A 27,950-nucleotide genomic window follows, 5' to 3' on the forward strand; every position below is an offset into this window, starting at 1 on the left:
ATACCAGGGATGGACAGAAAAAATCCAACAAGTTGCTACAGGACAAACGTGAGGTTGAGAGGTCGGTGCGAAACATAGATGCCACAAGGTTCATGCAACCACTGAGAGGGAGTCCAGCATACTGGGATAAAAATATGAAGAATTTGCTAGCCATGGTCAGACAATTGGGAATGCCAACTTTTTTTCTTACCTTCTCTGCTGCAGAATTCAGATAGTAATAACGGCAATAAAGGCGCAACAAAGTCAAAAGGTGGATTTTGCAGAGCTAGACTGGGCTGAAAAGTGTGACATTCTTCGAGGCAACCCAGTGACCACCATGCGCATGTTTGACAGACGGGTTGATGCTCTAATGCGAGAGCTGCTGTCGGGTCCTGCACAGCCAATCAGTAAAGTTATCGATTACTTTTACCAGGTTGAATTTCAGGCGAGAGGTAGCCCGCATTTACATTGTCTCTGTTGGGTAGCAGGAGCTCCTATATTTGGACAAGACAGCGATGACTGCTGTGTGCCTTTATAGATCATAACATCTCATGCCAGCTGCCTGATGAAGCCAAACACAGATTTGTAACAGCACTTCAAATGCACAGCAGATCTCATTCAAAATTGTGCAAGAAAGGTAACAGAGTATGCAGATTTGGATTTCCAAAGCCACCTGTTAGAAAAACGAGGATAACTTACCCGATGCCAGAAGAACAAGGAGATCGTGCAATGAAACCACAAGCAGCCAAAAACAAACTGAAACCAGTCTGGGATTTGCTAAATAACACGAAAGTGCAGCTTGAAGACATGTCACAGCTACTGGCACGGTGTGATATGACTTTGAATCAGTACAACTCGTACATTAAGGCATTGACCTCCTCAAGAGTGATTCTAATGAAGCGTGATGTCAAGGACTGCTGGGTAAACAACTACAATCCACATTTGCTGACGGCCTGGGACGCCAACATGGACATCCAGTACATTCTTGATGAGTATGGTTGCATCATGTGCATGTTGTCCTACATATCCAAGCCAGAATGCGAGCTGAGTGACTATCTCAAAACAATAGTCAAAGAAATGAGCGCAGAAACAGAATGAGAAGAAATGAAAGAAGTTCTTCAGGCTTATTCAAAACACGGAGAGGTCAGCGCCCAGGAGTCTGTGGCCCGTATGTGCAGCCTGAAAATTAAGTCTTGCTCACGTGAGGTTGTTTTTCTGCCAACTAGTGACAACGCACTGAAAATGAGTCTCCCGCTCAGTGCGTTGCAGAACAAACCAGCTGATTCCCTTAATGTGTGGATGACGAGTTTTGTCGACAAATTCAGAGCCAGACCCGAAACACCAGAGTTTGAGTCCATGTGTCTGGCAGATTTTGCATCCCATTACAGGGTTGTCTATGGCAAGCAAAAGGAAGATGGCAAGCAAAAGGAAGACAGCAAGCGTGTCAGCCTATTGAATGAAATGGGAATGATTCAAAAACGCACGAGAGGGAAGCCTGCAACCATCAGGTACGCACGCTTCTCAGAGAAGAAGGACCCTGAGAACTACTATGGCAGACTGCTTGAACTCTACCTACCCTACCATTCAGAGTCATCACTGCAAACTGTAAGGTTCCCAACACACCAGGATTTTTACAAAGGCTCCTGTGTGAGCTTAACAGGAGAAGAAGCAATCCGAGCAGTGTCTGCAATTGTTACCAGCAACCAAAGGAAGTTCGAATAACACAACAAAATTGTGGAACAAGTCTTGGATGACTTTGTAAAAAACGGCCCTGTTGAAGATGCTTGGATCATCTTTGCCCCAGAAGCTGAGTTGGATAGGTTGGAATGTATAGAGCAGGCATGCTCAACCTGCGGCCCTCCAGCTGTTGCAAAACTACAAATCCCATCATTCCCGGACAGCCTACAGCTATCAGCCTACAGAAGGGCATGGTGGGAGTAGTAGTTTTACAACAGCTGGAGAGCCGCAGGTTGAGCATCCCTGGTATAGAGGAACGCAAAGAAGGGGAGCCACTTCATGAGAATGAACAAGATGATGTTCCGGAGTATACACGTCACAAACAAACAGGTGGAATTGCGCTTACTGTGGAGGCCCTACAAATGTGCCCTGATTTCCTTTGGAAAATGTAAAGAAACCTTAACCGGACACAAGCTCAGACATTCTACTCAGTTTGTGACTGGTGCACTAACCGTGTGTGTAGCGGTCAGGCGAGGAAGAGACTGCAAGGCAGGATTCAAATACAGTACAGCAAACAAGGAGGCTGAAGCATACACCGGCTTTATTAAAGAACACAATGTAACTGCCGGAAAATAGGATTAACAGTACAGTACCACAGCACCAGAGGCACAATGGATTAATGACAGCAATGATATAAACAGATTTACATAAATCGGCTAGAATGTTAACCTCTTGCCGCACACCTAACGCCGAAAGGCGTCATCGCGGCGGCTCTCCCAGGCTACACTTACGCCGATTGGCGTCATCTCGCGTGAGCCGAGATTTCCTGTGAACGCGCGCACACAGGCGCGCGTTCACAGGATCGGAAGGTAAGCGAGTGGATCTCCAGCCTGCCAGCGGCGATCGATCGCTGGCAGGCTGGAGATGCGATTTTTTTAACCCCTAACAGGTATATTAGACGCTGTATTAATAACAGCGTCTAATATACCTGCTACCTGGTCCTCTGGTGGTCCCTTTTGTTTGGATCGACCACCAGAGGACACAGGTAGCTCAGTAATATGTAGCACCAAGCACCACACTACACTACACCCCCCCTGTCACTTATTAACCCCTTATTCACCCCTGATCACCCCATATAGACTCCCTGATCCCCCCCTGTCATTGATCACCCCCCTGTCATTGATCACCCCCTTGTAAGGCTCCATTCAGACGTCCGTATGATTTTTACGGATCCACTGATATATGGATCGGATCCGCAAAACACATACGGACGTCTGAATGGAGCCTTACAGGGGGGTGATCAATGACGGGGGTGATCACCCCATATAGACTCCCTGATCACCCCCCTGTCATTGATCACCCCCCTGTCATTGATCACCCCCTTGTAAGGCTCCATTCAGACGTCCGTATGATTTTTACGGATCCACTGATACATGGATCGGATCCGCAAAACACATACGGACGTCTGAATGGAACCTTACAGGGGGGTGATCAATGACGGGGGTGATCACCCCATATAGACTCCCTGATCACCCCCCTGTCATTGATCACCCCCTTGAAAGGCTCCATTCAGACGTCCGTATGATTTTTACAGATCCACTGATACATGGATTGGATCAGCAAAACACATACGGACATCTGAATGGAGCCTTACAGGGGGGGGGTGATCAATGACAGGGGTGATCACCCCATATAGACTCCCTGATCACCCCCCTGTCATTGATCACCCCCCTGTCATTGATCACCCCCCTGAAAGGCTCCATTCAGATGTCCGTATGTGTTTTGCGGATCCGATCCATGTATCCGTGGATCCGTAAAAAACATACGGACGTCTGAATGGAGCCTTACAGGGGGGGTGATCAATGACAGGGGGGTGATCACCCCATATAGACTCCCTGATCACCCCCCTGTCATTGATCACCCCCCTGTAAGGCTCCATTCAGACATTTTTTTGGCCCAAGTTAGCGGAAATTATTTTTTTTTTTTTCTTACAAAGTCTCATATTCCACTAACTTGTGTCAAAAAATAAAATCTCACATGAACTCACCATACCCCTCACGGAATCCAAATGCGTAAAATTTTTTAGACATTTATATTCCAGACTTCTTCTCACGCTTTAGGGCCCCGAAAATGCCAGGGCAGTATAAATACCCCACATGTGACCCCATTTCGGAAAGAAGACACCCCAAGGTATTCGGTGAGGGGCATATTGAGTCCATGAAAGATTGAAATTTTTGTCCCAAGTTAGCGGAAAGGGAGACTTTGTGAGAAAAAAAAAAAAAAAAATCAATTTCCGCTAACTTGTGGCAAAAAAAATTAAATTTTATGAACTCGCCATGCCCCTCATTGAATACCTTGGGGTTTCTTCTTTCCAAAATGGGGTCACATGTGGGGTATTTATACTGCCCTGGCATTTTAGGGGCCCTAAAGCGTGAGAAGAAGTCTGGGATCCAAATGTCTAAAAATGCCCTCATAAAAGGAATGTGGGCCCCTTTGCGCATCTAGGCTGCAAAAAAGTGTCACACATCTGGTATCGCCGTACTCAGGAGAAGTTGGGGAATGTGTTTTGGGGTGTCATTTTACATATACCCATGCTGGGTGAGAGAAATATCTCGGTCAAATGCCAACTTTGTATAAAAAAAATGGGAAAAGTTGTCTTTTGCCTAGATATTTATCTCACCCAGCATGGGTATATGTAAAATGACACCCCAAAACACATTGCCCAACTTCTCCTGAGTACGGCGATACCACATGTGTGACACTTTTTTGCAGCCTAGGTGGGCAAAGGGGCCCACATTCCAAAGAGCACCTTTCGGATTTCCCCGGCCATTTTTTACAGATTTTGATTTCAAACTACTTCTCACGCATTCGGGCCCCTAAAATGCAAGGGCAGTATAACTACCCCACAAGTGACCCCATTTTGGAAAGAAGACACCCCCAGGTATTTCGTGATGGGCATAGTGAGTTCATGGAAGTTTTTATTTTTTGTCACAAGTTAGTGGAATATGAGACTTTGTAAGAAAAAAAAAAATAATCATTATTTTCCTCTAACTTGTGACAAAAAATAAAAAATTCTAGGAACTCGCCATGCCCCTCACGAAATACCTTGGGGTGTCTTCTTTCCAAAATGGGGTCACTTGTGGGGTAGTTATACTGCCCTGGCATTTTAGGGGCCCAAATGCGTGCGAAGTAGTTTGAAATCAAAATGTGTAAAAAATGGCCGGTGAAATCCTAAAGGTGATCTTTGGAATGTGGGCCCCTTTGCCCACCTAGGCTGCAAAAAAGTGTCACACATGTGGTATCGCCGTACTCAGGAGAAGTTGGGGAATGTGTTTTGGGGTGTCATTTTACATATACTCATGCTGGGTGAGATAAATATCTTGGTCAAATGCCAACTTTGTATAAAAAAATGGGAAAAGTTGTCTTTTGCCGAGATATTTCTCTCACCCAGCATGGGTATATGTAAAAAGAAACCCCAAAACACATTGCCCAACTTCTCCTGAGTACGGCGATACCAGATGTGTGACACTTTTTTGCAGCCTAGGTGGGCAAAGGGGCCCACATTCCAAAGAGCACCTTTCGGATTTCACCGGCCATTTTTTACAGATTTTGATTTCAAACTACTTACCACAAATAAGGGCCCCTAGAATGCCAGGGCAGTATAACTACCCCACAAGTGACCCCATTTTGGAAAGAAGACACCCCAAGGTATTTCGTGATGGGCATAGTGAGTTCATGGAAGTTTTTATTTTTTGTCACAAGTTAGTGGAATATGAGACTTTGTAAGGAAAATAAAGAAATAAAAAAAAAACATAATTTTCCGCTAACTTGTGACAAAAAATAAAAAGTTCTATGAACTCACTATGCCCATCAGCGAATACCTTAGGGTGTCTACTTTCCGAAATGGGGTCATTTGTGGGGTGTTTCTACTGTCTGGGCATTGTTGAACCTCAGGAAACATGACAGGTGCTCAGAAAGTCAGAGCTGCTTCAAAAAGCGGAAATTCACATTTTTGTACCATAGTTTGTAAACGCTATAGCTTTTACCCAAACCATTTTTTTTTTACCCAAACATTTTTTTTATCAAAGACATGTAGAACAATAAATTTAGAGAAAAATTTATATATGGATGTCGTTTTTTTTGCAAAATTTTACAACTGAAAGTGAAAAATGAAATTTTTTTTGCAAAAAAATCAGTAAATTTTGATAAATAACAAAAAAAGTAAAAATGTCAGCAGCAATGAAATACCACCAAATGAAAGCTCTATTAGTGAGAAGAAAAGGAGGTAAAATTCATTTGGGTGGTAAGTTGCATGACCGAGCAATAAACCGCTAAAGTTGTGGAGTGCCGATTTGTAAAAAAGGGCCTGGTCACTAGGGGGGTATAAACCTGTGGTCCTTAAGTGGTTAATAGAATTTTCCATAGAAACAGAATGAGCTAAAACAGCAAACACACAGCTTACAAGCTACTCTTCACTAATAGTTTCCTATCTACCCGTGCTACCCAGGGTACGCTTCTACAGCGCACTGACTAAATTCCCTTACTCTATGACCTATCGCAGATAAGCACCGGTGCCACTCACAGTTCTGCAGATTGTCCTTGGTCCGGTACGTGACGGAAGGTGCAGTCTGACTCCAGATACGGTTGCTTGCTTGTCCCAGCGTGGTCTTTCTTTCTCTCTGGTTGAATTGCAGCAGGTGCAGGCATCCACCTAGATCAGCTCTGACAGGAGGAATCCGGCTTGTTACTGGTCTCTGAATGGCATGATCTCATTCCTCTGGAACACACTTTGCAGTCCCTGTATTCTGCTCCACAGCGGACAGGAAGAAATCACTTCTTATAGTCTTTCTGTTATACCTCCCAACAGGCAGACTCTCTCCCTCTCAAGACAGACACGGCAAGTTCGGCAACCACCAGCACAGCCCGGGAGAAACTTTATTGTCCTCTTTCAGCTTGTCCTTTCCCTTATTCCAAGACACAGCAGCCTCTTGTGGCTGGAGGAGGACATCACAGCCTGTGTGCAGCATTATCACTAGAAATGTCAGTGCAATGTAACTTGGTGAATATAAGGCTGACTCTTAAATGCCTCCCCACTTAAAGGTGGCCGTCCTCGGCCTTGATATATAGTCCATAAAAACAAAGTGGTTAAGGGAACATTTAAATGACAGTACAACATTGTCCACAATATATACAGGCAGACCAAATGAACTGATCAGCAGCGTACCTGTTTGGTGGAACCCCTGCAGTAAGCCTACTGGATCTCCGGAGATCTTGGCTATTAGGATTGAGCGAACCCGAACTGTAAAGTTCGGGTTCGTACAGAACTTGTAACGGGGTTCTGAAGGTGCACTCGGTCCCCCATTGCCCGCAGAACTGTTGCTTAGCTTTGGGAATGAGGATCTGTGTTTGACCTCGTTCCCAGGGCGGCTTTACTGCTGGATGGCTTCCTGCTCCTAAGTCTGCCTTGATCGCCGAGCTGATCACTCGGTGCTCAACTGGTTGGTCTGTCGGTCATGTGACGCTGGCCACGTCACATGACCCTCACTCCCCACTATAAATACAGTCAGCCTGCTAGCCACAGGTTGCCTGTTAATTCTAGGTTCCTGGCTATTTGTTGGACTACTGAATACTCACCTGATCCTGTTCCCTGACGATCCTTTGCCAGCTCCTCCTGTACTGCGCATCCCTCCTGGTATTGTGACCTCGGTTCCCACCTGACTACTCTTTGCGAACTCCTCTGGTACTTCTCTACTCTCCTGTTATTTGACCCCGGCTTCTCCTGACCATTCTTTGCTTAACCCTTTGTACTGCGTAGCTCTCTTGGTTCTGACCCGGTCCGTTCACGTTCCGTATTTTGTCTTGTCTGTCTTCCCTGCACGTATCCTAAGTTATCCAAAGTTGTCGTCCAGTTTTCCCCTGTCATCAGGACTCGTGAGGCAAGTAGGCAGGGCCAGGGGTGAGGGTGGAGCGCAGTGCTCACTATCCTTCCCCCTGTGTGTGTGTGGACGTGACCGTTACAGAACTTTAGGATTTTTGCACCCCGGACCCGAACATTTCTGTAAAAGTTTGGGTTCGGTGTTCGGCGATTTCTTAGCGCTTTTTGTAAGGCTGCAGAGCAGCCGAAAAAGCGTTTAACTGTGTTACCTTAGAAGCCATCACAGCCATGCCTACTAATGGCATTGCTGTGATTGGCCAGTGCAGCATGTGACCCAGCCTCTATATAAGCTGGAGTCACGTAGCACTGAACGTCACTCTGCTGTGCTTAGTGTAGGGAGAGGATGCTGCTGCTGTGAGGGAGAGAATAGGACAGAATCTTTAATCAGAACTCCAATTGAACTCAGCGATCTACATAGATTTAGTTGTGTGGGTGCAGTGCACAATCTTTTTTCTCTGCCCTGAGCCCAGTGACAGAGAAAAATAAAACTTTTATCCGTCTGTTAGGTGGGCGGCAACGGCCATTTTATGCAAGCTCAATGCACCAGCACTGCATATGTGCTTTTGTGACATTCAAATCCAAGCTTGAAATACTGCAATAATAATCTGGTTTTAAAAAAAAAACACCCTTTTTTGACAATATCCTACATCTGGTGCCTTTGCAGCATTAGTCAGTGTGCAATTTAAGCTAGAAATACAGATATAATTTTCAGGGTTTTTAAAAACACCCTTTTTGGGCAAAATACACAATTTCACAGCCCTTGCTGCATCTGCACGTGTGAAATTCAAGCGTTATATACTGCTTTCATATTCTGTAAGTAAAAAAAAACACCCATTTTGGGCAAAAAACTTAGTTTTGCAGCCTTTGCTGCATATGTCATTGTGAGATACACCCTTTAGATACTGTGGTTCTATTCTGCTATTTAAAAAAAAAAAACATTTTGGGCAAAAATCTTTAATTGCGGCCTAGTCTGCATCTGTACTTGTGAGATACACACTTTAGATACTGTGGTTCCATTCTGCTATTAGAAAAACACCCATTTTGGGCAAGATCCTAAATTAGAGAAATATGAGGAGAGCGTCAAATAAAGGACGTGGCCCCAGTCGTGGTGCTGCTGGTGGAGCTCCTGTTGCATGGAGAGGACGTGGTCGATCTGTGCCAGCTACACGCACAAGTGAAACCCCTTCCTCAGGTGCGAGTAGGCGACAGAACCTGCAGCGGTATTTGGTCGGGCCAAATGCGGCTCTACGAATAATGAGGCCAGAACAAGTTCAGATGATAGTAGATTGGGTTGCTGACAGTGCCTCTAGTTCCTTCACATTGTCTCCCACCCAGTCTCCTGCTGAAAGATCAGAGTTGGCACCTGCAGCCGATGTCCATCAGTCTTTCACCTCACCCCCTTGCAAATCAGCCAAGCAGTCTGAGCCCCAAGTCATGCACCAGTCTCTTCTGCTTTTTGACAACTCTGTTAGCAGGGTTTCCCAGGGCCATCCACCTAGTCCTGCCCCAGAAGTGGAAGAGATTGAGTGCACCTATGCCCAACCACTTATGTTTCAAGATGAGTACATGGGAGGACCATCGCAGCACGTCTCGGATGATGACGAAACACAGGCGCCAACTGCTGGGGCTTTCAAAAGTGTGCAGACCGACAAGGAGGGCAGGGGTGAAGACTGGGTGGAAGATGATGTGGAGGACGATGAGGTCCTCGACCCACATTGAATCAAGGTCATGCGAGTGACCTGTGTAGTTCAGAGGAAGAGGCGGTGGTCGCACAGAGCCCCCATCACAGCAGAAGAGGGAGCAGGGTGCAAAAGCGGAGCGGCGATCCCCTAGACAGTACGCCTGCTACTGCCCACCGCAGCAAGGGACCGAGCACACCAAAGCCAGCTCCAAGGAGTTCCCTGGTGTGGCAGTTCTTCAGACAATGTGCTGACGACAAGACACGAGTTGTTTGCACGCTGTGCAATCAGAGCCTGAAGCGAGGCATAAACGTTTTCAACCTGAGCACAACCTGCAGGACCAGGCATCTAAGTGAAAAGCACGACCTGCAGTGGAGTAGACACCTCAAAAACCAAGAAAGGTCTCTGGCTCCTCCTGCTTCCTCTTCTGCTGCAGTCTCGGCCTCTTCATCCACTTATGGAGTGACAGCGCCACCTGCCACCCCGCAAACAGAGGATCTGGCAGCAACACCACCATCTGGGTCACCAAGCATCTCCACAATGTCCCACGGAAGCGTTCAGCTCTCCATCTCCCAAACACTGGAGCTGAAGAGGAAGTACCCCCCTACCCCCCGCGATCCCTGGCCCTGAATGCCAGCATTTCAAAATTACTGACCTTTGAAATGCTGTCATTCCGTCTGGTGGAGACGGATAGTTTTAAAGGCCTTATGGCGGTGGCTGTCCCACAGTACGTTGTGCCCAGCCGCCACTACTTTTCAAGACGAGCCATCCCTTCCCTGCACAACCAAGTAGGGGATAAAATCAGGTGTGCACTGCGCAACGCCATCAGTGGCAAGGTGCACCTCACTACGGATACGTGGACCAGTAAGCACGGTCAGGGACGTTATATCATTATAACAGCACACTGTGTAAATGCAGTTGCTGCTGGGCCTGAGGCGGATAGCAGTTTGGCGCATGTCCTTCCATCACCGAGGATTGCAGGGCGCTTCAGTTTGCCTCCTGTTGCTTCCTCCTCCTACTCCACTTCCTCATCCTCTACCGACTCCTCAGTCAGTCAGCGTAACCCCTTCACCACCAACTTTAGCACAGCCAGGGGTAAATGACAGCAGGCAGTTTTAAAACTTATCTGTTTGGGGTACAAACCCCACACCGCCCAGGAGCTGTGGACGGGCCTTGAACAACAGACCGATGAGTGGTTGGTGCCAGTGAGCCTGGTGGGGTGCGATGATGTGCGAAATCTCGTAGCTCCGGGACTAGCCGGTTTGACACATATCCCTTGCCTGGCGCATGTGCTGAATTTGGTGGTGCAGAGATTCCTTAAAAAATACCCCGATATGTCAGAGCTGCTACATAAACCGTCTGTGCGCGCTTTGGCATTCTCACCCTGCTGCTTGCCTGTCAGCGCTGCAGCGTAACTTCGGTCTTCCCGCTCCCCGGCTCATATGCGACGTGCCCACAAGGTGGAACTCCACCTTGCACATGCTGGCCAGACTGTGCGAGCAGCAGCAGGCGATAGTGGAGTTTCAGCTGCAGCACGCACGGGTGAGTCACTCTGCGGAACAGCACCACTTCACCACCAATGACTGGGCCTCCATGCGAGACCTGTGTTCCTTGTTGCGCTGTTTCGAGTACTCCACCAACATGGCCAGTGCCGATAACGCGTTCTCAGCGTTACCATGCCACTTCTATGCCTCCTTGAAAAAACACTGCTGGCGTTGATGGAAGAGGATGTGGCACAGGAGGAGGAGGAGGAGGAGGAGGAAGAGGGATCATTTTGTAGGGTTTCCAACCAGTCATTCACAAGTGGCTCTGAGGGTGGATTCCTGCACCCACAAACGCTAGGTACACAATTGTCCAGCCAGGGCACAGTTCTGGAGGATGACGAGGTGGAGGATGAGGAGAAGGAGATGGAGGAGGAGGAACCTTGTTCACAGCAGGGTGGCACCTAGACCAGCTCATGGCCATCATTGGTGCGTGGCTGGGGGGATACAGAGGACACAGATGATACATCTCCCACAGAGGACAGCTTTTCGTTGCATCTGGGCAGCCTGGCACACATGAGCGATTACATGCTGCAGTGTCTTGGCAACGACCGCCGAGTTGCCCACATTCTAACTTGTGCTGATTACTGGGTGGCCACGCTGCTGGATCCCCGTTACATGGACAACTTACCGTCCTTAATTGCCTCACTGGAGCGTGATTGTAAGATGCGCAAGTGCAAGCGCACGCTGGTAGACGCGCTGCTGGTGGCATTCCCACCTGACAGCGGGGGCACAGTGGAAGCCCAAGGCGAAGACCGAGAAGGAGAAAGAGGTCGCCAACGCAGCTGGGGCACCGCCAGCACCTCAGAATGCAGGGTTAGCATGGCCGAAATGTGGAAAAGCTTTGTCAGCACGCCACAACAACTAGCAGCACCAGCTGATATGGAACGTCTTAGCAGGAAGCAGCATTTCACCAACATGGTGGAGCAGTATGTGTGCACACGCCTACACGTACTGAATGACGGGTCTGCCCCCTTCAACTTCTGGGTCTCCAAATTGGGCACATGGCCTGAGCTTGCCCTTTACGCCTTGGAGGTGCTGACCTGCCCTGCAGCCAGTGTATTATCTGAACGTGTGTTTAGCATGGCAGGGGGCGTTATCACAGACAAGCGCAGCCGCCTGTCCACAGCCAATGTGGACAAGCTCACGTTCATTGAAATGAACCAGGTATGGATCCCACAGGACTTGTCCGTACCTTGTGCAGAATAGAAATGTTTACCGGCCTTACCCAGCCATTGTTATACTACAGCGTAATTGCTTATTGTTGTATTTTTGATATTTCACACTCTTTTGGGGTGCACCCTAATAAAAAATAAAAATAAATTAAAACCAAAAAACAGTGTTGGCTACCTCGTCCTCCTCCACCGCCGCTTCCACCTACACCGCTACGTCCACCGCCTCCTCAAAATCTTACTTCATATGGACTTTCACCTCATAAATTTTTTTTATTTTTTATTTGTTTGTATTTTATTTTATGTTATTTCACTATTTTGTCTGTTACATTTTAGTGTGAAATTCAGCAATTTTTGGGTGTGATATACCACATAGCATTAGACAGGTAAAAAAACTAAACAAAACATTTTCAGGTGAAATTAACAAATTTTGGGCTGTGATATACCCCTGCTCTACCTAGTAGACAGGTTAATAAATTTCACAAATTTTTCTGTTACATTCTTGGGTTGACATTTTACAATTATTGACGTGAATAAACCCCTACTCTGCATAGATGACAGGGACCGAAATAAAAAAAAAATTCTGTTCCATTGGTGGGTGACTAAAATTAGTCTTTAATTGGCCTTTTCCTTCGATCCTTCTGCTTTAATAACTTTTCCCATATTTACGCTCGATCAAAATTAAATTTCATCCATTGATCTCCCTTGGATGTGGTCTCTGTTTCTCACGCTCCCTCTCCGGCGTGGAACCCTGATTCGCCGATAACCGTGATCAACATGGAAGGCTCAGAAAAGAACATCAAAAGTTGATAGAGAGGATATCCAAATGGATGGTGGACGTCACGGGGACGTGCGATCAGGCAGAAGTTATCAAGAGTCAACAAAGTGGCAGCAGGGCCTCTCCTGTCTAACGTTTCCTAATCCAAAATACTGCAGTGACATTCCCTATAATTTTTTAATTAATAATTCAAATACCAGGGCATTGTTATTTATCGTCACTACCTCCCTGAGTCGGGAGTGGGTAATTGCCGCGCGCCCCCTCCTTTCCTTCAATTCTTCAGTTTTAATAGCTTCTCCCACATTTCCGCTCGATCACAATTAAATTTCATCCATTGATCTCCCTTGGATGTGGTCTCTCTTTCTCAGGCTCCCTCTCCGGGGTGGAACCCTGATTCGCCGCTAACCTTGATCAACATGGTAGGAGCAGAAAAGAACATCGAAAGTTGATAGAGCAGATATCCAATTGGATCGTGAACATCACGGGGACGTGCGACATCGAATAGCGAATATTAACCGCGAATATCGCAACTTCACTTATTCACGAATATTTCTAATATAGTGCTATATATTCGCTATATCAAATATTCATCATTTTTTAACATCTAAAAACATGATTCCTCCATGCTTCTTTCTTGTTGGTCAATGAGTCATTGGCCCACAAGCAACTTAAGCAGGAAGGAATCATGTTTTCATATGGAAAAAAAATGACGAATATTCAAAAAAACAAATATATAGCAATATGGTGAATGTATTTGTTATTTAGAATATTCGCCTTTTATTTTGTACAGTTGTTCGCATACTCCTCCCCGACAAGCATCCCCGTCACCATGGGAACCCTGTGGGTTATGTAGGGATTTGCTCTGGTAGGCAGAGTAAGCGGACGCAATACAGAGGCAAAACCACGGTTGATAAACAAAAGTCAGTGTTTATTCACACAAAAAAAGGCAGGAAAAAACACAATACTAGGCAGGGCCCTGGTATTAATTTACATTGCAGGAATCCTCGTGTTAATTCACACAGCAAAAGTCCACAGAACTCCAAGAAACACGTCACCTGGCAGTCCACAGCAGGCTTTAGGGCGCCTGGCTTTCAGCTGGCAGCTCTCATGCAGCTCTCAGCCTTGTAGTATGGTAGAACTCCTCAGCTCCCAAAACACAGAGCTCCACTATCACCTGGAGGTTCATTCCACACCCAGCTAAGCTGCTGGTTGGAATTTTAAACCCCAGCCCAAAACCTGGCCTGGACGTGGGGAACAGCCACCCACCCTGCACTTTGGCTGCTCCCAATAAGAACCGGCCCGGATCGGCTTTTCAGCCACACTAAGAAAAAACTGTGTCAGCGAGCACTAGCTGCGGCTGACAACAAAATAACCGGTTCCCATCTCACCGAGGCCAGGAACCTCGGTGACACGTACCTTCCGTCAATGACGGATCCTTGTGGCTTCCTACAGTTAGAAAATACCATCGGATCTGAGTTTTCCCTGAGATCGTGAAAACTCAGATCCGGTGGTATATTCTAACCCACTGGCGTTCCCATGGTGACGGGTATGCTTGTCGGGGAGGAGTATGCCAAAGTGGAATAACAGTACAGATTGAAAAAAAAAAAAGGTACGAATATTCTAAATAACGAATATATGCGCTATATTGCTATAACTTTGTTTTTTAGAATATTCGTCATATTCTAAAAAAACAAAGTTATAGCAATATAGCGAATATTCGGAAAATACACATATAGACTGTAATTTAGCTAATATAGTGCTATTATATTTTTTTTTATAGTCGACATCCAGCACAGCCCGGGATAAACTTTATTGTCCTCCTTCAGCTTGTCCTTTCCCTTATTCCAAGACACAGCAGCCTCTTGTGGCTGGAGGAGGACATCACAGCCTGTGTGAAGCATTATCACCAGAAATGTCAGTGCAATGTAACTTGGTGAATATAAGACTGACTGACTCTTACATGTGCGTGGACTAAATCCGGACCCATTCTTTTACTTTAACAAAGAAGAACAGCCGGCACTCCAATATTCATTCACGGTGCACGTGTCAGGGTCGGCGTCCCGCAAACATCCAAAAGAAAGGAGCGGCACTCGCTGAAATGGATACTTTCTTTTTCTTATTTATTGCCACATGAAGGAACAAGTAAGTGACGCGTTTCGACTCTAATCGAGTCTTTGTCATTCTATTACTTTGTCACTGGTGGCGCAGGGACAGGCAAATCACACCTGATATAGTGCATCTATGCTGAGGCGCCAAAGATACTCTGTAAACTTACCAGACTATGTGAGGAAGCAGACATATCCATGCCCAGCGTTTTACTAACTGCATTTACAGAAACAGCAGCTTTCAACATTTCAGGCAACACTTTGCATTCTTTGCTGAAGTTATTGTTATGGACGAGGTGTCAATGATTTCAAAGCCCCTGTTTGCCTACATCAACTGGAGATTACAGCAAATCAAAGGCAGTAATAAACCTTTTGGTGGTATGTCCGTACTAGCAGTAAGAAACTTTTACCAGGTCCCCCCGCTGGGAAAAAGTAAGCCACTTTGCCTGTTTGAGAGAAATACCAATGACGTCTGGAAAGACTACTTTCAGATGATCACGCTAACAGAGATCATGTGACAGAAGGATGACATTTCATTTGCTGAGCTTTTGAATAGAATCAGAGTGAAGCAGAAGACTGGCACCTTAAGCAATGATGACAAAGCTCTGCTTGCTCAGGCTTTGACAGATCCCACCCACTGCCCTAATGACGTGCTGCACATCTTTGCCACCAACAAAGAGGTTCACAAACATAGATAAGATAAGATGCCTTTATTGTCACTGTACAATACAATGTAATACAATGTACAATACAATGAAATGTTGTTTGGAGCAATCCTAGACATGGACAGAGGAACAAGAACTGACATTTAAACTAAAGCATTACACTAGAAAAAAAGCAAAACATTGCACTAGAAAGCATTACTATTCACAGTTCACAGCATATATATGTAACATCCTGGAGTATGTCACTAAACTCTTTCTCCCTGCTACAACATGTCAGGTGCATATGTATTGTCATCTTGTGTAGTCTAACATTTCATTTTCCATTATATGTATTTTCTATGCCTGTTTCATATATTATGCTGTAATTTCCATGTACACCAGCAGGTGGCAGCAATGTGTTTAGTTCAGTTTAGCATAGCTAGACTGGAATAGTTCATTCCAGTGTTTAGTCCCCCCTCCTCTTTGAGCAGAAGTGGGCTGCCCCACTCCCTGCAGCAAGGGAGGTAAGAAACCAGTTAGATCCAGTGTGAACCAGCCCCCCGGCTGGGGAAGGCTGTGTTAGCAGGAGCTCCCAGAAACAGGGATCCCAAGACAGGATCAAGTCTCGGTTGAGGCCAAGATCACTCTTCCCAGCCTGAGCCTTCAGCCTCAGCTGGTTGACAAGAAAAGCAGCCATCTCCAGCCTCCAGGAAGCCATTCCCTGCGAGCAGAACTGTGAGTGTTTAATCCAAAGACCAGGAGAAGCCAAATTCCTCCATCAGCTAGTCAGGCCCATATCAAGCAGACTACAGACAGAGCAGAAGATAGATACCTGCCAGATCTACTAGGCATATGACAAGAAGCAGAATAGATATACACTGCGTGCAGAATTATTAGGCAAATGAGTATTTTGACCACATCATCCTCTTTATGCATGTTGTCTTACTCCAAGCTGTATAGGCTCGAAAGCCTACTACCAATTAAGCATATTAGGTGATGTGCATCTCTGTAATGAGAAGGGGTGTGGTCTAATGACATCAACACCCTATATTAGGTGTGCATAATTATTAGGCAACTTCCTTTCCTTTGGCAAAATGGGTCAAAAGAAGGACTTGACAGGCTCAGAAAAGTCAAAAATAGTGAGATATCTTGCAGAGGGATGCAGCACTCTTAAAATTGCAAAGCTTCTGAAGCGTGATCATCGAACAATCAAGCGTTTCATTCAAAATAGTCAACAGGGTCGCAAGAAGCGTGTGGAAAAACCAAGGCGCAAAATAACTGCCCATGAACTGAGAAAAGTCAAGCGTGCAGCTGCCAAGATGCCACTTGCCACCAGTTTGGCCATATTTCAGAGCTGCAACATCACTAGAGTGCCCAAAAGCACAAGGTGTGCAATACTCAGAGACATGGCCAAGGTAAGAAAGGCTGAAAGACGACCACCACTGAACAAGACACACAAGCTGAAACGTCAAGACTGGGCCAAGAAATATCTCAAGACTGATTTTTCTAAGGTTTTATGGACTGATGAAATGAGAGTGAGTCTTGATGGGCCATATGGATGGGCCCGTGGCTGGATTGGTAAAGGGCAGAGAGCTCCAGTCTGACTCAGACGCCAGCAAGGTGGAGGTGGAGTACTGGTTTGGGCTGGTATCATCAAAGATGAGCTTGTGGGGCCTTTTCGGGTTGAGGATGGAGTCAAGCTCAACTCCCAGTCCTACTGCCAGTTTCTGGAAGACACCTTCTTCAAGCAGTGGTACAGGAAGAAGTCTGCATCCTTCAAGAAAAACATGATTTTCATGCAGGACAATGCTCCATCACACGCGTCCAAGTACTCCACAGCGTGGCTGGCAAGAAAGGGTATAAAAGAATAAAATCTAATGACATGGCCTCCTTGTTCACCTGATCTGAACCCCATTGAGAACCTGTGGTCCATCATCAAATGTGAGATTTACAAGGAGGGAAAACAGTACACCTCTCTGAACAGTGTCTGGGAAGCTGTGGTTGCTGCTGCACGCAATGTTGATGGTGAACAGATCAAAACACTGACAGAATCCATGGATGGCAGGCTTTTGAGTGTCCTTGCAAAGAAAGGTGGCTATATTGGTCACTGATTTGTTTTTGTTTTGTTTTTGAATGTCAGAAATGTATATTTGTGAATGTTGAGATGATATATTGGTTTCACTGGTAAAAATAAATAATTGAAATGGGTATATATTTGTTTTTTGTTAAGTTGACTAATAATTATGCACAGTAATAGTCACCTGCACACACAGATATCTCCCTAAAATAGCTAAAACTAAAAACAAACTAAAAACTACTTCCAAAAATATTCAGCTTTGATATTAATGAGTTTTTTGGGTTCATTGAGAACATGGTTGTTGTTCAATAATAAAATTAATCCTCAAAAATACAACTTGCCTAATAATTCTGCACTCCCTGTAGATTCTGCCACATATTGCCAATTCCTGCCGGGACCAAAAAGGACTATTGCTGTATACTTGTATGGATTTAAGCTGCCACTCAGTAAAGACAAGTTGGATTATATCTCAAGTCTGGATCTCATTTACTATTACCCAAGTTCCTCAGTTGCTCCTACTGACCACACTAAATTTTATTGCAAGTGAGCCAGGATCCAGGAGTCCAGCCGTACCAAGGAAGGAGACACCGTTGACACTACATAGAGACATTATCCCCCTCTGGCATTCCTCACCGGATACGTGAGCTATAACATCTTAAAGGGCCCTGCTACAGTACTTGCGCAAGCTGCAATTGGCGTCACGAACTAAAAACTATTAATATTGCGCCAGTGTGCATCTGTCCCAATCCGGCTTACTGCATATATATAGCAAGAGCAAAGTAGGAAGTGCTTATGAGTATATATACACGCTGATTCAGACACCACTGCAGACAAGAGATCATCATGGGTTCACGAATGCAGCAGTCACTTTCAGTCAGTGGTAGTTTCTATCCTAGGAAGGGGCAATAGTCTCTGAGCATTTAAGAGACTGATTGCTTTGGGGTAAAAGCTGTTCTTCAGCCTAGTGGTGCAGGCATGTAGGGCTCTAAGACACTTACCAGAGGGTAGGGGAATGAAAAGTCTGTGGCAGGGGTGAGTTGGATCCCTGCAACATAATGCCGCAACTGTGTCTGTTCTCCATTCAAACATCACCAACATAGATGCCGACAATTACAGAAAAGACCCTAAAATAGGACTGATGCAGAGGCAACACCAACCTTTCAAAGGACACAAAGACAATCTGATTGACACACTGCAAGCAGCTGAAGGTGCCCGTATCATGATCACAAGAAACATTGATGTTGAAGACTGGCTTGTTAACGGGGCATTTGGCAAGATTGCAAGAATAATCATCCAGACTGAGAATGGTGCTTCTACAGTAAACAAGCTTGGACTTGTGCTGGACAATCCAAATGCAGGACAAGTCATCTGGTGATGCTGACAACTTGGTGTACATAGAAAGGGTAGAGGAAAACCTGAGAAAGGAGTTGTTTGCAGGCAGTTCCCCCTGAAGTTGGCTTTTGCATGTACGATTCATAAGTGTCAGGGGATGTCGTCACAGTGTCACGCCCTGCCCCGTGAGAGGCCTGAGAAGATCTGACAGACTTGCTACACATGAGTCTGACAGATTGTTCTGTTTCTCTTTGTGTAGTTTTGGGCAGGATCCCACCTCCCAACAGGTTCTGCTCATTAGCTGCTTTGTGGTGCTATTTATACCCGCCTCTCACTATAGCCCTTGTGGTTTATATTTGCTTCTGGAGTTATCAGCTGGTGTTTGGTGGATCTCCTGCTCCCTGTCCGTCTTAAGCTAAGTCCTACTCCTTCCCTTTTGTTGTGTGTTCTGGTTACAACTCAGAAAGACACTGGTTCCTGCACCTTGCGCTAGGAACTGGTTGTCTTATCTTCTGTTCCCTAGCTGAGGGTTTATTTCAGTTTCAGCTAGGTTTAGGTTCCAGCGCATGAGCACTCCCACCCTAAGGATTTGCTCATGTTGTCAGCAGTCAGGGAAAGGCTTAGGGATAGTCAGGTGGGGACCTTTCCCTGTTCCCTAGCTTTGGGGCCTAGCCTGGTGTTTTGTTGTATTTGGTTTGCTTCCCTTCCCTCACCTACTGTGACATACAGTAGGCAGTGGTCTAATTGAAACGGGTCTTCCAACCGGGAATGGCCTATGTTGCTCTGAGTAGAACGACTACACTGCAAGGACTGCACATAACCGACTTTGATGAGAAGAAGATCTTTGTTGATCCTGAAATCACAGCCTCCATGGACTCAATGAAGAAGGCATCAATGGAAAGTGTTATGCCCCTCTTAAAGTTTCTACAGACAACAGACAAACAGCAAACATTAACAATTATCCATCACAACACGGAAGGATTACCAGCTCACATTGAAAATATTATATCTCACCACGAGTTGATACTTGGAGATATTTTATGTTTCACTGAAACTCATCTCTCAGGCTCTTCTGTTGCTGAAAGTCTCCAGCTGGAGGACTACAACCTGTTCAAACGCAACAGACACCTCTCATGAACCTTCCTGACATTGCAAGTAAAAGTGGCGGAGGTGTCGCCTTGTATGTCAGAAACCGTTTCAAGGCCTTTGAAAAGCAGTATCATCACAATGTGACTGACTTGGAGTTCTTGGTTGTCAAACTGGAGTCCCCTGTACAAGCTTTGATCGCTGTTGTTTACAGGCCACCGGATTACAGTATTGGCCAATTCCTTACTAACCTGCTGGGCCTCTTGGAATTTTTGGAAATAATGGATTGCCAACCTATGATACTATGTGGAGATTTTAATGAAGATTTTCTGTCCAGAGCAAAGAAGCCAATATCTGACCTTTTTCACTCAAAAGGATATACCCAACTGGTCTGGGCAGCCACCACAGAAAAAACACACTGTTGTATCACATTTACATCTCCAGGGTGCAGAGCTGTCTCCATCAGGATTACTGCGCAGTTATTACAGCTATCATGATCCTGTGTATTGTGTTTTGAGCAGTGGTTGTGAACACGCTTAGAGCCTGCATAAATGGGGCATGAGCGTTGCCAGGAAACAGTGGTTGTGAACACTGATTATCATCAAGCAGATAGCACCCCTTCACCTCCATTCTATGTCAAGATGCTGAGACCCCCCCAAATGCATGTGGTAATACCTTTTATCTGCTAGGCTTGATAATGCTGCTAATGTTTTTATAAATGTATGTTATAATGTAACTCTGAAGCACTTTGGGCAACAACATTGCAATTAAATGTGCTATATAAATAAATAAAAGTTGAAATGCATTTCTCACTGTATCAAGCTTGCCATGTGCACTTTTTAAATTTAATAAATGAATTGGTTAGTGTAATGTTGACTATCTTTACTCACTCCAAACTGTTACTCTGCCCACTCCATAAAGTTATTCTGCCCAGTCCAACCTTTCCACAGTTACTCCAGCCACTCCAACCACACAACAGTTACTCAAGCCACTCCACCCAGTTACTCCGCACACTCCAGTTGTAGACTACTGGAGGAGGCAAAAACACTTCACACAATTTCCCCAGAAATTGTAGCTTTTCTAGTTATGCTTCTGCTCTATGAGTTTTCCATATTAAAATGTAAAATGAAAACCGACGTATCTCAACAATCACTTACCTTATAGTATCATTCCCGTAACAGCCAACATCCCCAATTCCAAGGTCATCAGCCAAAAGCAATAATATGCTTGGCTTTCGAACAGCAGCTTCATTAATTATTGGACATAAGCCGAGGACCAAAAAGAAAAATGGTAAATTGGCCATGTGAAGCCTGAAAAGGAAAAAATGAATGGCAATTAAATAGAAGTGAATTTATTATCAAATAATATGCACACATATATACCATGTACACACAGTAATCCAGAATATTTGATAACTCAACTTCTATCCGGTCCATATAACAGTATTTGTAGTCTGAGCCCCACTGATACGTACCTGTAACATGTAGGTGATGGCCCTACCTTACCTTGACCTGAGGTGTGCCACGGTCACTATGGTCAGTATGCAATAAGGGGGCATACTCAAAGTAATGCTGTTGGAAGGGGTACGGGAGGGTGGGATGACTCGATCGTCCTGACGGGTGAGTGGCGGAACCAGAGGGGTTTAAATGTGCGGGGCTCCTTCCACAAATCCGGCCAATAATTGGCCTCAAACTTGTAGTCTGAGCCCCACTGATACGTACCTGCAACATGCAGGTGATGGCCCTACCTAACCTTGACCTGAGGTGTGCCACGGTCACTATGGTCAGTATGCAATAAGGGGCCAAAAAACACTCAGTAGGAAAGGGGATACATTTATTAAAGTAACAACTACAGCAGAAGTTTGGAGAATGCCTGGCCATTTCCAGCTGTGGATCAGGCACATACCTAGCATAACACCCTGAACTACACCTTCCCAACTGCTTAATAACGTGCACTGGAACACCTTGCCTGGATGCCACAGAAGCTGCCCCTTATTCTGAAGGAATGCCCGGAATATTGCTCCGGGTTGAGATCCCTGTTGGCTAGGAGGATTTGGACATATCTAATAAAATGTGCGGAACTGAGTGGACCTCCTGAGAGGAATGACCGAGAGCATCTAGCAGCTGGTCCAGAACTCTGACTGGAACCCAGGCATTCTGTGAAGGGAAGTACTTGACCTCCACGCTTTTGCCAGGTTGCAGTGTCTTCGAGTGTTCCAAACAAAGTGAGAAGAAGGTGGGGTGACGAACCAGCTGTCTCCTGGCAAGAGCGTGACCCTGCGGCCTGGTAACCAGGAACTCTCCAAGCCTTAGAAACTCGTAGAAGACTAAGTAGATTGCCGCCTTCAAAACCAGGCTGGGCAGTACACCGAAAGGTGCCTGCGACAGCCCTCGATAAAGATCCCGTAAAAATGCCCGCCAAAACGGGAAGGCGGGTGAGTCTTGGCCCTGGCTGCAGCTTCTGGATTCCCCTGAGTATGGCCTTAACCGGATGTGCTGAATAGAGAGATGGTCCCGGAGGGACATGTGATGTTGCACCCCAGCTAAATACAGGTTGATGGTACTATGTGAAAGACCCAGGTTGGTGTAGCAATACGATACGAATGACAGTATGTATTTGATGTTGCCCGAGTCTAGTCTCGGGTACCTCTCCTGAAATTCTAGAAACCTGAGACAGGCTGAGGAGTAAGCCCTCCTTGTGTTCTCGGATAACGACTTCTCAATGATGTGACAGGTGGTGGCCCAATGAGAGGTCAGTCCAGAATTAGCAGAGAGAAAGGTGGCACCGGAGTGGCTGTAACGTCTGCCTCTGGGTGCTGTTGGAAAAAAAGGGGAAAATTAAATCGTGACAGTGTATCCGCAGCAGTGTTTACCCTCCCGGGAATAAACGAACAGGCTATATTGAAACTATGTTGCATAGACAACTACACCAGCCTCCTCAGGATGGACATAATGACTAGGGACTTGGATATGCCTTTAGTGATGATATCAGAGGTAGCCTGATTATCAGTGAGAAACGTTACTGTTTGACCCGACCACAAGTGTCCCCAAACTGTGGTCGCAGCCACGATAGGGTAAATTTCGAAAAGGGAAGAGGTCCTTGAAAATTCTGGAATCTCCAAAACCTCTTCCGACCAGGGGGGGCCAGTTAGCCAGTGGGGGCCAGTTAGCCAGTGGGGGCCAGTTAGCCAGTGGGGGCCTGTTAGCCAGTGGGGGCCAAAAATAGCTGCGTAGCACCTTGAGGTTGCGGCATCGGTAATCACACGAGGCGAATACACCGAGGCCTGCGGGATAAACATGGACACACCGTTCCATCGACTGAGAAACTCCTCCCACATCGCCAGGTCCACTCGTGCGCATGGGTCCAAGCAAACCAAGTACTTCGCATCAGGAGCCGAAGGCAGCAGCGCAAGCAACCTGGAGATGAAGGACCTGCCCTGCGGTATAATCCGCATGGCAAAATTAAGCATGCCTAGCAAAGACTGCAGCTCCCTCCTGGTGGCAGAGCAAGCCCGGAGCATGGCGCGCCTGGCGAGCTTGATCCTGTCAAATTTATCCTGGGGTAAACTGGCCTGCGCAGCTGGACACCCAAAAAAATTACAGCAGTATCCGGATCCTCCATCTTATGGGCCGCTACAGGGACATTAAATTTGGCGAAAAAGGCCAGCAGTGACAGCAGATCCACAGGGGGCCGAGCCGGATTCTCAACCAGAAGAAAGTCATTCAGGTAGTGGATTACCAACTGGCAGCCCACCACGTTGGTGAGAATCCAATTCGAAGCCCGGGCGAACCTGTCAAACAGCCACGGGCTACTCTTGAAACCGAAAGTAAGCTTCATGGCAAAGTAATACCCGTCTCTCCACTTGACACCGTGCCACTGCCAAAGAGAAGGCCGGATCTGGAGAAGCTTAAAAGCGTTGGAAATGTCCGCTTTGGACAACCAGGCACCCCTGCCTGCCCGAATGATTGTCTGAATCGCCTGATCCACAGAAGAATATTTAAGCGAAAACTCGCGCAGACAAATCATAAATTAAGCGGGGTTTATTGGAAAATTTACCTCTGACCTATCCAATAAGGCTCACCCTCCAAGTTCGGAAATGGGGGGCAGCAAAGGGACCAATGAGAAAACCTTTTTCCAGCTCCTGAGCCAGCAATCCATCAACTTCGTCCGGATCCACGGAGGACGACAGCAAATTCCTGCACTCAAAAGAGGAGGTGGGCAAAGTGATGAACCCCGTGTGGAACCCCAGGGTGAACCCCTGTACCAGGAAGTCACGGAAAGACGAGAATGGGTGACCCACCAGACAGTGACTCAGGAACCGCACTTCAACCCTGCTTAGTCACGCTGAATCCCCCTGCCGCAAGGTACAAGCCGATTTGGGGTGGGCCCGAAAGCACAAGGCACAGATGTGCAGGAGGCGGCGTTGCCCAAAGTTACAGGCAGTATGATTGAAGTTGTTGCATATCTGAGCCTTGCCCAAAAAATTAATGGCCGTCTCAATTTATCCAGCTGCACCGCCTGCTTAGGATTTGGGAGAGAGGCTGCAGCCGATCTGGAAGAACCCGGGACGGACGGGATCTCGGCGGAGGGACACCAAGTGGTGGCATGGGAGGAGGACTGGCAGTTGGCACACCCCGGCGTCCTTAAACCTGCAAAATGATGGCAGAGCAGCTCCATGTCCACCCCACCCCAGTTGGTCACAACTTGGAACTGACCCAGGGTGGCCGCTGCCTTAGCTGCCTTAGCCAAAAAATACCTGTGGTAGTCGTAGAACGCCCAACCACCATACCTGTGACCCAACTCCACCACTCGGTACAGATACAGGTCAAACTCCTCCCTCCTGTTGAGTGCCACCGAACAGACCACGTCTCTGTACACGCTGAACGCCAGCATGACCTCGGGCAGGGACAGCTTACGGTTGAGACGGTTGTCCCCGCAGGCAAAGGCCTTGTTCTCGGTCATGTCCTGCGACGCCATCAGCAAGGAAGCGAGGTTCACATCCTTCCCTTCCTGGATGTCCTTCCTGATGCTAGGGGGCACAAAGTGAGCCGGAGTAACAGAGGGAGGTGAAGCAGAGATAGCTGAGAGCACTGGGGGGGCTGCGGGAACCACCGGGACAGCTGCGGCTGGGGGAGAAGGAAACAATAATCAAAACAGTTCAGCTTTGCGGGCAGTCGCCGGAAACGGAACCTCGCAATGCCGTAATTCAGCCGTCAGACAGGGGATGGTCCATGCTCGTAGGGACGGAGTACTGCCGTGTTCGGAGCCCCTGGCAGAGGAAGGTGGAACGGAGACCAACTCATCTAAATCCGAAGCCCGAGATATCCTGTGAATACGAATGAGAAAACCGAAGAAATGTAACGAGCGCCAAAGCCAACGTGCTCTGACCCACCACCAGACACCCGACAAACCAGACAACAGAAAGACCGTGAACAACGTAATGGCAACACAGACGTGGGGCAGAATGAGGCCCGTGACGTGTGTAGGCTAACTAACCGAGACGTGACCGAGGCCTGGAACGAACAGGCATGTCACACTGAGGTCTCGGCGTGCAATGCTGCATGTGTAAGAGGGGGGGCAAACGTACAATAAGGTACCCATAAATTACACTGTATGCACGTGGCGGCACCTGAGACGCCGCGGGTAAATGACTAGGAGCAGAACAAAGTCCGTCTGACGGCCAGTAACGTGGAGAGTGGCAAGACAACATATGACGTATGACGTATGAGCAGGGAACTCGAGGACAATGGTGACCAATCAAACCCAAAGACACTCAGAGTTCCCCCGACCCCTGTCGGGGTAGAGACTATGTGTATGCAATGCGGCTGCTAACCACGTGCTTGATGAAAAACACCTATGCATCCCCCACAGCACCACGACCTATGACATAGTGTATGTGGAGTAGCGAGGTGTAGCGCACTGCGATGTGCGCACGTAATGAACTGAAAATGCGAGGAAACCCTCGACAGAGTTCCACACACCTGTAACGAGTAAGCAGCACAAATTCCCACAGGGAACAGCGGATCCACACGCACACTCAGACCTGCGATAAATGAAAACATCAGTGTGAAACTCATGAGCATCCCCGCAACCTCAGCTCCCACGCCAGCCGAACCACGGACACATACCAACAGTCCAAACGCCCCCACGTACAGACAGACACATGCCGCCACGCAACCCCCCCTGTCACGACCAGCGGAACCTGCACATGTGCAGTCACACAGGAAACCCCCATACCTGCACATGCAACACGTCCGCCATCCACGAACAAGGGCACCGACATGCAGCAACCACGGAAAGCACAACACCCCCCGCAAGGCAGCAAGCGCAACAAAAAAACACAATCACCGAAATGGATGTCACTTCCCCTTTAAAAAAAAAAATTCTAATTCAAACACACATTATTATTTTTTTTCTCTCAGTTGCAGGTGAGCTAGAGCAAGGGTAGGCAGTGGCCGTGCAGCCTGAAATGAAACAAAGCATTGTATTGTATGGAAACTGCAAACGGCAGAGCTCAAAGGCATACTCACAAGCCCTGAAAATTAGAATCTCCCGCTGCAAGGAGAGGAACGAAAAACGGCCGATCAATACCAAAGGCAGCCGAGGCCGGACAGCAGCAGCCGAATGACGCACGGGTCGGAAGCCGGAAGCCTGAACGAAGCTCCAGATGACTCGATCGTCCCGATGGGTGAGTGGCGGAACCAGAGGGGTTTAAATGTGCGGGGCTCCTCCCACAAATCCAGCCAATAATTGGCCTCAAACATAGTTACAAGAACAACAATAGAAATACTGCAAGTCAAGGGTCAGCAACCTCTGACACCCCAGCTGTTGTGAAACTACAACTCTCAGCATGCTCCAATCACTATTGTGGGAGTTATGAGATTAACCAAGCAAGTTTACTTGCTGGAAATTGTAGTTTCACCCCAGTTGGCGTTCAGGAGGGTTGCTGATATTCCTGCTGCAAGTAGATACAAAGTTAATGTTTGTGGAGAAGAATTTCTGATTAGTTATTGTAATACTGAATTATGGTAATATGCAAAGTCTAAGATATCACCCTTAAAAAGATTTTCTAAATGCTACTGAGCCAGTTTATTGACTTTGTTTTCTTCAGCATAGATTGTGAAGTATGTAGTATATATTCTATGTGTGTCTATGTAGTGTATATAGTCTATGTCTGTATTTTATTTATACAACAAATATCTGTTACTTACACTTTGTGGAGACCTCTCTGTGCTGTGCTTGGCTGCTTGATGGTCTGTGAAGACTAAGCGGTATGCTGCCTCAATGAGATTATTCATTTATATCTGCTTGTGATATGGTAATGCAGAGGTCAAATGGGGGCATACTTGGTTTTATAGAGAGTTTTTAACCTGTTGGTTCAGAAGAGTTGCCATTTCTAATTTGTAATAATATGACTCATGGTTATATAAGCCATGTCAAACACAGATGATTGATGTGAAAAAGATACTTCACGTTTAACATACACCTATTAATTATCCCAAATTAAGATTATATACAGACATAGCACACATAATTAAAGTAAAAAGACTGATGACAGTCCCGTAGACAGTAAATGGAAGGGCAGTCAAGCCTGTGCACTGCTGCTCCAATAACAAAAGGGACTCCCATTCTTGTGGCTGTGGAGGTCTCTGGTAGAGATGAGTGAAGTTTTCAGAAATTCTATTCTGACGCTTTGCCGAATAATTTTTTTATTTAATCTAAATTTGTTTGTCACGAAGTGCACAATAAATCAGTTATTTCTCGAGAGAGTATCTAGCTAGTCCGTTGTGGTAGTAAAACAGTTACTGTGCGTCAGTATGACAGACAGGTGACAGGCGTCAGTCTTAGGCCTCTTTCACATGACCATATGTGTTTTGCGGTCCTTTTTTCCGTAAAAAACTGTCCATATAGCTTCAGTATGCTTTCTGTTTCTGTTCCGTTTTTT

The 27,950-nt window shown here is 46.5% G+C and overlaps 1 protein-coding gene across 1 annotated transcript in view; it reads right to left on the reverse strand.

Annotated features, from left to right (window-relative positions):
- The window catches only part of LOC120994873 (arylsulfatase H-like), a 156,092-nt gene extending 128,823 nt beyond the window's left edge, over positions 1-27,269 (reverse strand). Inside the window, exons 1-2 of the mRNA XM_040423745.1 lie at positions 27,217-27,269; positions 21,163-21,315 (exon numbers count right to left, since the gene is read on the reverse strand). Coding sequence (XP_040279679.1) covers positions 21,163-21,308 — 146 coding nt within the window. The 5' untranslated portion in view covers positions 21,309-21,315; positions 27,217-27,269. The remainder of the gene's footprint in view (positions 1-21,162; positions 21,316-27,216) is intronic.
- Positions 27,270-27,950: the final 681 nt, after the last annotated feature.

Source organism: Bufo bufo, chromosome 3, assembly GCF_905171765.1.
Source record: "Bufo bufo chromosome 3, aBufBuf1.1, whole genome shotgun sequence".
Classification (NCBI taxonomy): domain Eukaryota; kingdom Metazoa; phylum Chordata; class Amphibia; order Anura; family Bufonidae; genus Bufo; species Bufo bufo.